The sequence below is a fragment of the Meleagris gallopavo genome, chromosome Z (assembly GCF_000146605.3).
Source record: "Meleagris gallopavo isolate NT-WF06-2002-E0010 breed Aviagen turkey brand Nicholas breeding stock chromosome Z, Turkey_5.1, whole genome shotgun sequence".
NCBI lineage: Eukaryota > Metazoa > Chordata > Aves > Galliformes > Phasianidae > Meleagris > Meleagris gallopavo.
The window spans coordinates 19,608,353-19,620,968 of record NC_015041.2 but is presented as its reverse complement, the minus strand read 5'-3'; the positions used below and the strand labels follow the sequence as shown (position 1 = coordinate 19,620,968).

Sequence of the window (12,616 nt, the reverse complement as noted above, 5' to 3'; positions counted from 1 at the left end):
GTATATATTTGCTATTTAATATTCAACTTGAAATACATTATGTTTGCCGAGATAATTTAAAAATTTGCCTATCACCAGGTAGGTCTGAATCCAGTGTCTGCTTGCAGCTGTCTAAACACAGAGGGGAAATTTCCCTAGAGTACTGAAATTTTCTGAAAATTTCCCTTTACTGTGTTAGCAGCAACTCCTATGCTAGTTCTGATGGCTTCTGTGCCTAGAGTTATTTTAAATGTTCTATGATCAGACTTCATAGGCGTGGAACTTGTAGTCACACCTGATGTGTGATTTTTATCTGCAGTAAAGCTCCTAGTGTTGCTACCAATAATGAAGATACAGCATGTTTGCAATGCTGATGTTATTTTGAGTGGGAAAAGGAGGCAGAAAGAGAAGACAGGCAGGATCTGCTGCTACACTATTTCTGCAGTATCCAAAGATTCATGTTAGAGTAAGTCACAAACTTTGCCTTACTTTTGATATCAGTATTTCCAATTCACATTGATATTTAGCCTAGATTTCAAAGATGCTTGAATCACCTACCTAAGTTTGCACTGCTGATATTTTATACACATTTAAGAATCATGTTGTTACTTCTTGCAAACAGCAGGGGTGAAAGTTTCTACTTCTCATAAACATGAAGTTAGGATTTTGTAAATATATTTAATAAACATAAGCTTGAAAGTCCAGCACATTAACAAGCAGGTTATTTGTATTCAACCAATGCAATTACAGCTAGTAGATTGAAAAGGAAGTTAGAAAAGGAAGTGTAAAGAATAGACTATAAACAGTGTAATGTTGATGGTAATCATTATGCTTCTTTTCAGAGAAGATGAAGAACTCTCTGCTTGCAGCTATCATTTTATTTGCAGCAGGTGAGTTCTCATTTGATGCATGATTTACTACTGTTTATACGTAGTAAAAATTCTAAAGATTACTCAAAGACAAGGATGTATGACTTAAGTCATTAATGGATTAAAGACTCTGGATAGAAGAAACTACAATTAGTAACAGATTTTCCTATTGATTTTACAGTTGTCTTGTTAAATGCATTCTTTTTTATCCCTAGATTCCTGCAACTATTTAAGCTGGGATTTTCCATTTTGCAAGCAGCTTTCAGGTGCGTAAACATTTCTCACATGATGCCTACTTAATGACAAAGATGGAGATCTTTGCTGATGGAAATATACCAGCCGAAGTGATTGCATTTGAAATATGGCATAGGGCTTTTTGGTTGAAATTCATAATGTAGAAACTGTGAATTTCTGACTGTGTTCCAAGACCTCACTCCCTATTGCAGGGCTGAAGGCACAGGGTCTATCTCTGTTTCTAGTTTCTGGGGGCCTCCTAGTGGCCTCCTCAAAAGACAGTAAAATCTGTAACGTTTATATTAACAAACTTTTATGGTTTAGACTTAATTAATACACTACTGTCAATGGCAAAATGGATCATTCAAATATGTATCAATAGAGAATATGGTGGTCATGTGGAATTTATTGTAGGCAGAAATAATCCTACTTGCTAAGAGACACAGCAAGGAAGATACATTTTTTAGAACATAGTACTGCATGAGATATCATAGTAAGACTATTTATCTGAAACTAGCCGTGCATTATTTTCTAAGCCTTGCTGTTATCCCACTGGACTAAATTCAAAGTGCTACTGAGAATACCAGACAAATTAGAACAAAAACAATTCTAGAGTGAAAAAACTATGCCTCATCTGTCTGCCTGCCTGTTTCTTTGTTTTAAAAAGGAAATTAGATTGTGGTATCTTTGGTACAGGAAAAGTATTCTCTTTGTACATCTCTGAGTGCTGTCTTGGTACAGGCCTACAAGGTGTAAGGTGCAAGGTGTAGAGGAATTAACAATACCTATGTTCTTTCAGGGAAAGCAGTACAGTAAAACTAAAAATGAGTAGGATAAAACTGAATGTGCATATGTGCACTAAATCTCCCAATTGTAGGACAAGTGAAAACATGGTAATAAAGTATTGTCAGCTGAAGAGTGTAATGCAGAACTTGAGTATATGGGCTGGGGCAGCAGGTGTGGGGTAAGCTAATACAGAGTTTCCACGCATAAAAAATAATGCTACTATTTTGCCTTTAGTATTTTTAAACTCTCTCATAGGGAAAAAAAATTTTTCTGGTAAGATCAAGAGCATAAAGAACAATACAAGCCCCTTCTTTTCTTTAAGCAGACAGGTCTGCAACAATGTGGTCACCACTTGGATCTCAGTATCAAACATTTCCTGTTTAATATTGATAAATTTATTGGCATCTTATTAAGCCTACTAAATACAAGAAGAACAGGGTGCTATTCATTATGGGAAAAAAAAAAACAAGTTACATTGAGTATCTATGCATTTTGAGATCCTTATCTACTTTACTGAAAAGAAAAAAAAAAAGAAAGAAAGAAAGAAAAAACCTAACCAAACAAAAAAACCACCCGCATTTTCTTTCTGCACCTCTTTTTAAAAGTGTGGATGATACTTTGGCTGATTCTTCAGATAGTAAAACACAAGGCAAAAGGAGGACAGTCAGATTTTATGACTACAGTTTCTGATAAGAGATTTCTGAAGTATTAAAGTATGTTTAACCACTACAGATTAATACATTCTTTAAGAAGATCATTAGTGTTTAACTACACCTTATCTGAAGCACACACATATGATCAATTGCAAAACAAAACTAAACAAAACAAAACAAAACAAAAAACACAAAACCTTTTACCAAAAATTAAGCACAAGTCGTTCTGCTTGAAAATTCATGCTCCTGCTTTGTAATGCAATCATTACGAGTTTGGGAGCATACAGCAGACTATGATTCTCTTCTGAACTCCAGGTGATTGATGATTTTGGACTAATTCTGGAGTCTGGTCAATCCATTCTTGAAAAATAGTCCTAACTACATTGGTGTAATGATTTGCAAGAAATTCTCCAGTAAACCTTACAGGTTGGAAACTGTAGAAATATCACATTTGTCCTTGGTGTTGATAACCAAAATGCCAGCTCTCTTTTTTTTTTCATCCACATTTAAAATTAATTGATTAAGAAATAAATTTCTGCATGGAATTAATTTCTAAGATGTGTGTGAGGTCTAAAAGACCCTCAGTTTCGGCCTACACTTTCCAAAATGTCTACAGACTCATGTTGAAGAGTCAGTAAGTTGCCACTGACAAAGCTGTTGCCACATGTAGTTTGTAATCCTTCCAACAAACAGTCTTCACACACACAGGACAGTTGCTCCTTGTTCTGAAAGGTTCTCGAGCCATAGTAACTCCCCAGTGAACATGGGTTGCTCTGAAGATCTGGAGCAACCTCCCAGGAGGCACTGTCTCATACGTGTTTCAGTAAACAGCTGAGTGGTGCCACACAGTTCCTGTTCCCAGTCTGTCACACTAGCAGAGACACTGAGGGCACAACAGACTCTGTCTGACAGAGACAAAAAGTGCGAAACCACAGAAAAGAGAATTGGAAGGCAGAAACCAAAGGTATGCTAGGGTAGAGGTTTCATAGCAATTTTGTCATATGCTATAGGGAAATTACCTTGCAAGAGCTTTCCTCAAAGTTACCCAAAAAGATGATCAAAAATATAAATGCTTCTTTGCATTCATGAAATTATTTTGTGCCAGGGAAAGCCATAGTGCTTTCCATGGTATGAAGGTACTCCAATCAAACTAGAAGAAAACCAATTCAAGCTCTAAAGAAGAGCAGGGGCAAGCAGGAAGCAAAACTGTCACTGCTGTGGGAGAGAAGTGCTGCTCAAAGGTGTCACAACACAGAAGCTGCAGGAAAGAGAGTGTTTCCATACTGTGTTGTTTTGGTGCAGAATAGCTCTTAAATGAAACATAAAACATAGGGAGAATGGTTCTTTTTCTACAGTCACATAAGAAAACTATGTTTTAGTTGGAAACATGTTTAAATTCTCTAAATGTTTCTTGTTTAAACGTTAGTGAGCTGCTTACCTTGAGAACAAACGTGACATAAGGTCATACAACAGCTACTTATTTCATTTTACAAAAAATACAGCTTGTTTTATATTTTTTCTCTTTTGATTCTGCTAGTTATCTTGCCCCTGTTGATTGTAAGTAGTTGTTGGTGATGGGTCTTTTCCAGTCCATATATTTCATCTTACAGATTGGGACAACGAATTGACCTGTTATAAAGAACTAAATGAGGATCTAACCTGTACCTGGCTGCCAGCACCCAGTGCTCCAAATAGTATTAATTACACTTTATTCTTAAAATGGTAAGTCTAAAAGTTACCTTCAGAAAATGAATAGTTATCATTGCTGTCTGGTCATTCCTATCTGCCTAAATTTACATATTTAATCACATTGCAGGCTGTTACACAGTACTGATCAAGCCTTTCAGTTTCAATTCTTACTGAGAAGAGCTGCACATTTCAAACTGCAGGGAGAGTGACACTGGCAGCACACATGGTATTAAGCAGACACTTCTGTTTGCTTTATAACCAATGCAGAAACAGCTGGAATTTGTGCTTAAAAAGAACAGATTTACAGAAAAGTTTGAAATAGATGCTTAGAGTCAACAACCATTGTCTAATCTGAAGAAGAGTGATATACCTTTTTCTAATTTCTTGAGGAGTGCCCAGAAAACTACTAAGGATTGGACTGAGAGGACCTCAGTTGTAGCAACTGTACTTACCTGTCTTTTCCACAGATTCATTAAAATCTGAGCAAGCTAAAACCTCCACCTTCCCTCCTAGTTTTAAAGAAAAGACAACAGAACAAACATGTGGGTTAGTAACCATATTTCAGAGACATGACATTAGCTCTTCCAACCAACAATTGTATTCACTATCCACTGAGAACATGGAAATGATACTACTACTACCCTCCCTCCACCCAATAAACAATGTTCTATCCAAGAAATAATTTCCTCATTCTGCAATTTGTTAGTCATTAGTCATCTTTCCATGCATCAAAAATCTCTGTTTGAAACTTTATTTCCCAAGACCAATTAATAATTACTTTTGTCTACTGAGTTGCAGCAAACATTCAACACTAATGCATTCTAAGACTAAAAGATTGAGTTTCGTTATGCAATATTATGATGTTAAACCAGATAATGAAATGCTATATATGCCACATTCAAAAAATAAAATAGATTCTGAAGTATCTTATTGCAGTTGCAAGTTAGCGAGTTTAATAGGTGAAATTAAATTGTAAATGTTAATAACAAAATATGTCTATCTTCAGTTGCTCCATTTTTTTAAGAGAACTAAAGCAAAGAACTCAGATAAAATGTAGATGGGCAGATTAAATCAACATATGCCCACTGGATTGTTAATGTTACTGCCTCCAAATCTTTATTACAAAAGGAATTTTTCTCACTTTACATCTTTGTATTTTGGATTTGCCATGAGATTAAGGGCATGTTTAGAAAAAGGGAGCTGACATCACAAACACAATTATGACACTGTTGGCAAATTCTGATACTCACTGCTGATTATTTTACCACAGAGCACAGTGCTCTTTGCATTAAAAAGTGCTGTGGTTAGAAGCATCTCCGAAAACTAAGGAATTCTGCACTGGGAAATTCCCCAGGGAGATCTTCTGCACACTGCAGAGCAGCACAGTGGCAGTCTCAAGACTGTGATTGCTCTCCTAACCACTGTGGCTATTTTCCCAATGACAGAAGAAGTGCATGGCAATAAATACCAAACCACACTGAATTTGTTGTCTTGCCTCCTGGATTTTCCAGGAGCCCTTTTTTCTTGGAGGGAGAGAAGAACTTGTGAAACTGCTCTCTTTCTACAAAGATGCTGTCAGCTAAAGTATTTGTAATGTAGTTGCTCTTTGTATGTCCAGTCAAAATCAGAGTGTATTATTGGTAAATTGCAGAGTTGATGTTATGAACAGAAAAGGCAGTAAAAAGGGAAAGAGATGGTAGGAAAGGAGAGATGCAATTATCTCACAGAGATACAAGTTTTCCCAAGTTACAGTCAGAATTTGAACCTCCGTCTCCTAGGCTTCAGCTTGATAATCCCAAAGAAAAACTTTCTTCTCCCTTTTCATTGTTTTAGAAGGAAAATAATAAGCATTTGAAAGGATTTTTTTCCTGCTTGCCTAGAAGATGACATCACTCCATCTGCAAGCAATGTTAGATTAGCATTGATTTTTTTCCTTTTCTTTGCACTTTACAATTTAATTGTCAGGATGAAAAGGATTAAAGAATAACACCTCCACAGAGATGTTCAAATCAAGCATTCAAAATCATAGTTTGAAATATTAATGGCTGATTCACAACTAGTCTGAAGCAAAAGACAAGGAGTTTTGTTCTGTTATAAAATATTCTATCATGATCAGCACATTTAATACTTGAAGTATCTAGGTATGTAATTAGTATTCTTATCCATTTTTTTTTAAGAATATTGAATTAGAACAGCTTTAGCCTTGAAAAATCTGTTTTGTATGCATCAGAGAGCAAAGGACAGAGCAGGGTCTTGGGGGATGTCCAAACAGAACAGGAACAGTCTTCCATTTAATGCCTTTTCCTAAAGAAATACTGAGTGTGAGAAAACAAACATACACACAAAAAAGTTAATCTTATTTCCCCAAGTCCTGCTTTTCTTTACACATTCTTTGTATTCACATGTACTCCCAAATCCTACATACTCAGGACCACAGTTCTGCTGCAACTGCATACATGAAGAACATCTTGCAGAAACTTAAGCTTTCACTACAGATCAAAGGAAAAGGCTTAAACCTCAGCTAGCTTCCAGAAGGTTTCCTCTTAAAAGGGAATTTTGGGACAGTGTACACTGACTGCCTCCTGCACTTGCTCTTCTTCCTGCTGTTAACTGCTTTGAGCAATGGTATTGGATGAGATGATCTCCATATATCCAGTCCAATCTATTTTGAGACTCAGTGAATTGTGGAATCCTGGCTGCATTAAATGGCTTAGGCCATAGCAAAGTAAACTGCCTAAATGGCTTCAAGTACTTCTGGAGAGTCAATACATGTTACGGCCACTGAGTTTTTTTTAAATTTATAATACAGACTTGGCCTCTGTTGGCTTGATTGAGAATCAAAGTTGTACAACGTATGTTTCCATTATCCAGCCTGAAGTATATAGCAATTACAAAAATCATTTTTATATAAAAGCTTTACTGTACAGTCGCATAAGTTGAAGGCAGTTTTTCTCTTGCAAATATATTTTTTAGATGGTAGACCTGCCCTATTAACTTACTTTTACCATGACAGCTTCAACTGTCGCACAAGGCTGCTGAAGGAGAAGTAGGCTTGAAGACTTACTTGAACAAAACTGGTGATATTTTTTGCTACTAGGGAGTACAGTTAAGCCTGTATAATAAATCATTTGTAACAGAAGTCACAAAGTCACAAAGTTACAAAGATATGTTTGTTTTGGTATTTTTCTTGAGTGTTCTTGAAGGTAAGTGAGGATGAGGGGAGTACCTGCTTATGCAACTCCTGTGTAAATACTCCAGTATCTGAGGTCCAACTTTTAGTAACCTTCAAGTAGCGGAATTCCCTTCCTGAAAAAAAGTCACAACTGCAAACACACAGAAGCATCAGATACCAGCAATCACAAACTCTGGAAGAAAACAATGAAACTTCTTGGACTTTCTGTACAGTAGGCAGATTTACTGAAGAGAAGTCTATAGAGCTGAGGAGTGAGGGGTCTTTTAAACGTCATTGTCTTATTTAAACACGAATGTCTTGTTTCAGCAAAGCATCAGATCTTAATTCATAAAGACATGCATGCAACTCATAAAACCAGACATTTTTTATATGTTTGTCATAATTTAGATTCAGTAAATGGGAAATTTTGCTATTCAAAAGGAATTTATTTTCCTCTACGATAGGTGGCAAGTAGACTTTATGCAAGTAATTTCTAATCTAACAGTACCTTCTAAAAGCTGTTTATGTCCCATTTTAATCTTAAAGAAAACTCTAAAGATTTTTTCTTTTATCACACTGCTCCTCACAAATGTAAAGAATTTAGCAGTTCTCCAGTACACAACGTGAATTTGCAAGTTTAAGCTAGGATTGCTAGGATACTGGAATTACATTTGCTGTTTCAAGGTGCTCAGTCCTCACTTTCAAGTTTTCAAAATGATGACTTTGTTTGTGAGTACCTGGAAAGCTATGAGTTGTTATAATGATACTTATGAGGAAAAAAAAGTGTATGATAAACCAGCAAAAAGTTTGGCCTTCATTCTTATTCCTCTTCTCTGAAGGGAGAGAATCACAAAACTTTTTAGAAGAAATACATCATCACCTTCCATCACAATAGAACGAAAAAATCTCTTCATGAACCGTTCTGCTTCTATCTGGATAGCAGTGAACTATGCCCATGCCAGCTGTGTGAAAGGAAAGAACATCTCAGTTACACCAAGAAAAGCAGGTATTATATCTTCATGATTTGTATTACTGCAGTGTCCTGCTGAAGCAATGGCATGATTTTCTTCAAAATTATTTTCAAAATGTTAACTCCTGCTATACACTTGTCCTTTTCACTGATTCAGAGCACTGCAGTTTGGCTTCTTTACTGGCTTCTTTATGAAATCTTTATTGAAGTCCATAGCAGAAGTCCATCCATTTTTATATCAGGACTTTAAATAATTTGCAGAACTATAAAATACTGATACCCAAAAAACTATATAGTGACATTTGCATACCATACTTCACTAGCTTCCTCTATTTCTGATGGTTTTTGTAACTTCTTTATCATAGAACCATAGAATCATAGAATTGCTCAGTTTGGAAAAGACATTAATCATCAACAAGTCCAACCACAACCTAACCATAGTACCCTAACCTTAATAACTCTCCACTAAAATGTGAGGAATCACAGGTTTACAAAGAACAGGCTGATGCAGTATCATACAGTCAAGAAATTTTTTCTACAGAAAATTCACATTTTGGGAAAACTTAAAATTTCAACTATTTTCTAAGGCCAGTTACCTGTTACACTGTACTACAAGGGGCATGCGAAAAAAAAATAATCCTATGAACTATGCACTGCAGATGCCTATTCACAGATTCTCTACTGAGTTAACTTCAAGATCTTCCAAAATCCTTAACTTCCCAGAGAAACAATGTTTCAAAAATGCTTCTCATTGCTAAAAGGCACTATCAGTAAAACCCAAATTATCACTATGACCTCCTTGGGAGATTTTCAGAGGGAAAACTATCTCTATTTGGATTAAAAAATTATATAGCTAAACACAGTTGCTGAAATTGGAAGCTATTAAGAAGTTCCGGAAACTTTTTTACAGTTCACGATTAGAAGTACTCTTGACATTTTGATTTTGCCTTTCAGACTCACTGAGCACCTGTTTAGAGAAGGGATTTTACTGATATCAGAAGAAGCATTCACAAAAGAATTGCACACACAAACCCAAATTTGTTGACACTATAAAAATTTAGTAAATACTTATTTCCAGTTTTTCTAAGTCTCATAGTGTTCGATGTTCTCAGCCAACTCTTCCATTTTTGATAAAACACACCTAGTTGACATATAATATCCAAAGCTTTCCTGCTTCCCCTGTACTGATGACACTGATGATCTGTTCCCAATTACAGGGAAGTGTTTGACACCATCTAACATACAAGCTCATCAGATCACAAAGCAATTGGTCATAAAATGGAACTTATCCACAACTCCTACAGAATATGAGTTGAGATACAGAGAGGCACTGACAGAAGCCAGTCAGTGGACAAGGGTAAGCATTTCCATATGCCTCTTGAGAACATGAGGAGGTTTATTGTCAGCTACATAGTACATACAGCTACATGGCAGGATATAAACAGGACATAGTTGTAGCACACAAAAACGTGGATAGCAAGAGAACACAGCACATGATTTGCTGGCAAATCTCACAGTGTTCTCTTAGTTGCACGCCAACAGATTCTGAACTGTTTGAAAGAGAAAAATTAGTAGTTTTACACTGAAAAAAAGAAAGCCAATATCACTATGTCATATGGTACATTAACTTGTCAATAAGACACAACGACCGAGGAAAAGCTGAAGATCTAGAAGGGGTATCAGAAATGATACTCAGATCTGATTACACTTTAATTAAAAGACTACATTACTTTCTTTACTATTATCATTAGAGACCAGTTTGCTGTAATATTGTTCTTCAGAATGCCAGTAAAGATCAAAGTCAAATAAGTGATAATTTTTCAATGTATGTAACATTGAATCCAATTTCAAGAGGGGGTTAACCTGCACTAGTGCCTACATGTCCTGACAGAACATAATTAGTTAAAAAAGGGAATATCATCTTTCAAGTATGAAATAAAATTCACTATATGTGTAGTAATTCTTCATTGATGATGGCAACTGCTACTTTTGGTCCGAATAATAGTTTTTGATTGAGAAAATCATTAATATAAGATTGTCTTATTGCTGCCACATATCTTAAACATCATTTGCTTTTAGGTGCCCATAGAAAGCAATGCTATCAACATCACTGTTTCAAATGCTACATCTTCGTATATCATTCAGCTCAGATGTATAACCAAGGATGGTCTTCATTGTGTTTGCATTTGGAGTAAAGAGATTTTGGTCCCTCACAGTAAGTTAATTTCATGGGAACAAGCATAAGTGGAAAAACCCTTTTCCAATTTTATAATGTACGAACATAATCAAATACTGTTGAAAATATTAAGACCAACCTGATTTCTATGAGTGCGTATCTCTATCTTTTCCCATATTTACCAGAGCTCATGAACAAGCCAAGAATATCATATAATGCAACTACAGAAATATCACCAGGCAGAAGAAGTGTTCTTCTTAAGTGGGAGGTAATTTTCTCTCATTATATTATAACCATACCATTAATTCATTATTTTATAGGGGAAGAACAGACTTTCTCATTGTATCAGGACTACAGTATACAAGAAAAAGGTATTGAATATTGAACTTGTGCTTTAGGATTCACTGCATTAGTATGGTGATAAATTAGGTTCCAGAAATTAGCAAGGAAAAACCACAATAATTTATAAACTATTTAAATTTATAGAAACTTCCAGGCTCAAATCACTGACTAGAATAAAGATTCTTTCCAGTTAGCAGTAAACACTGGTGAATCTCAGGTTAACTGTGAAATTAATTTTCCTTGAATAAACTTTATAAGCCATATACAAGTGACATATCTTGTGTTAGACATGTTCCTAAGGAGCATTATTATTCTCAAGAGAGATAAAAACTTCTTAGAAAAGCATTTTGTAAGACTACTGATTTAAATATTCAGAAGTGCAAGTACACTATAATGAGAGAAAAGGAGCTTACAAAAACAATACCTAGCTGAACATATCCCATAACAACATTTAAAATTCACTCTATAAATCATAGGCTTCCCCTTTTCTGTAGCAGGTGTCATTATCAGACTGACTGTGTTCATCAGTCACTCTTACTAGCTGAAGTTCTCTTGATAAGAAAAGGATAGCTGACAATCTGGAATTCCCATTTAAAGGGCCCACGGGTCCACAAGCAAGATCTTACCATTGTTTTTTAGTTGGAAGCACACTCTATCCTATGCTGAGAGAATGAACACCTACAAATTCTCAGAAACTTACCATAGGAAATGTCTGAAGCAGAGTCTGTGTCTGTCTCTGAAGACAGAGGTTGGCAGAGTTTTTAAATATCAAAAAGATATGGGAAGTTTTGTAACGACTCCTTTCTGTTTCTGTTAAGGGAAAGAAAAAATAGCAGAGAAAGTAGACATCTCCTCTGGTTAGGATGAGATATCCCTTCTTTTCCTTTATCTCCTATGAAGAAGGAAAAGCTACAAAGTAAATGATTCGCTTTATGTGAAAGTAAATTGTACGTGGCAATTCCAATGTTAAGAGAAGAAAACAGTCTCTACTGATGAACTTTAATTTAAAAATACCTACATTAAATACAGGATCAAGGCTAGGAGCTTCTTTCAGGATAACTCTTGTACTGAACTAGTATAGTAAATAAGGTTCAAGTACACTTTTAAAGGGTTGAGGAAAGGAGTATACCTGATAATTAAAATGTTTAAATGAATGGGAAAAAAAGAGGTAGGGGGAAAAGGAATGCTCACCTGACATAGTTGTTTAAGCCAATTTCAAACAAAAAAAAAAAACCAAAAAATTTAAATGTCATAGTCTACCTGTAGTTCCTCTGACTTTTTTTGGTGTTCAACGTGTAAGTTTTACATAGGTTTGATAAAAAGGCACAGAAAAGGTGATTTCATCTCTAAACGTCCAACTGGGAAGTGCATACTATTTTTATAGAAATGAGATCTCCTGCAGGATTGCACAAGATAGACAGTGCTTTTTCTTCTCAGTCTAAGTTCTGTTGTTTTTTTTTCATGTGTCACATATCTTAGGAATAATTTTCCCTGCATATGTACCTTTTCCATTTTCAAATTCTGATCAGAGTCACAGAATCACATAATGGCCAACCTCTCTGGGTAGCTTGTTCCAGCACCTCACCACTTTCTCTGTAAAGAACTTACCCTGACATCCAACCCAAATCTTCCCTCACTCAACTTAAAACCATTTCCCCTTGTCCTGCTGTTATCTACCCTTCTAAAGTGTTGACTCCTGTCCTGTTTGTAGGCTCCCTTTAGGTACTGAAAGGCTGCAATGAGGTC

General features: G+C 35.7%; 1 protein-coding gene and 1 long non-coding RNA gene across 2 annotated transcripts in view; one reads left to right on the top strand and one right to left on the bottom strand.

The window, feature by feature from the left end:
* Positions 1–4,661: 4,661 nt before the first annotated feature.
* LOC109363930 lies at positions 4,662–11,675 on the bottom strand. The gene is made up of 4 exons (XR_004162176.1): positions 11,571–11,675; positions 8,263–8,344; positions 7,437–7,516; positions 4,662–4,719 (listed from the first exon to the last, which is right to left on the bottom strand). It is a non-coding gene; the product is annotated as an uncharacterized LOC109363930 (long non-coding RNA).
* The window catches only part of LOC104914934 (interleukin-31 receptor subunit alpha-like), a 17,127-nt gene continuing 12,431 nt past the window's right edge, over positions 7,921–12,616 (top strand). The window contains exons 1-4 of the mRNA XM_031557253.1: positions 7,921–8,388; positions 9,570–9,709; positions 10,432–10,567; positions 10,714–10,796. Of these exons, the coding sequence (XP_031413113.1) occupies positions 8,295–8,388; positions 9,570–9,709; positions 10,432–10,567; positions 10,714–10,796 (453 nt within the window). The 5' untranslated portion in view covers positions 7,921–8,294. The remainder of the gene's footprint in view (positions 8,389–9,569; positions 9,710–10,431; positions 10,568–10,713; positions 10,797–12,616) is intronic.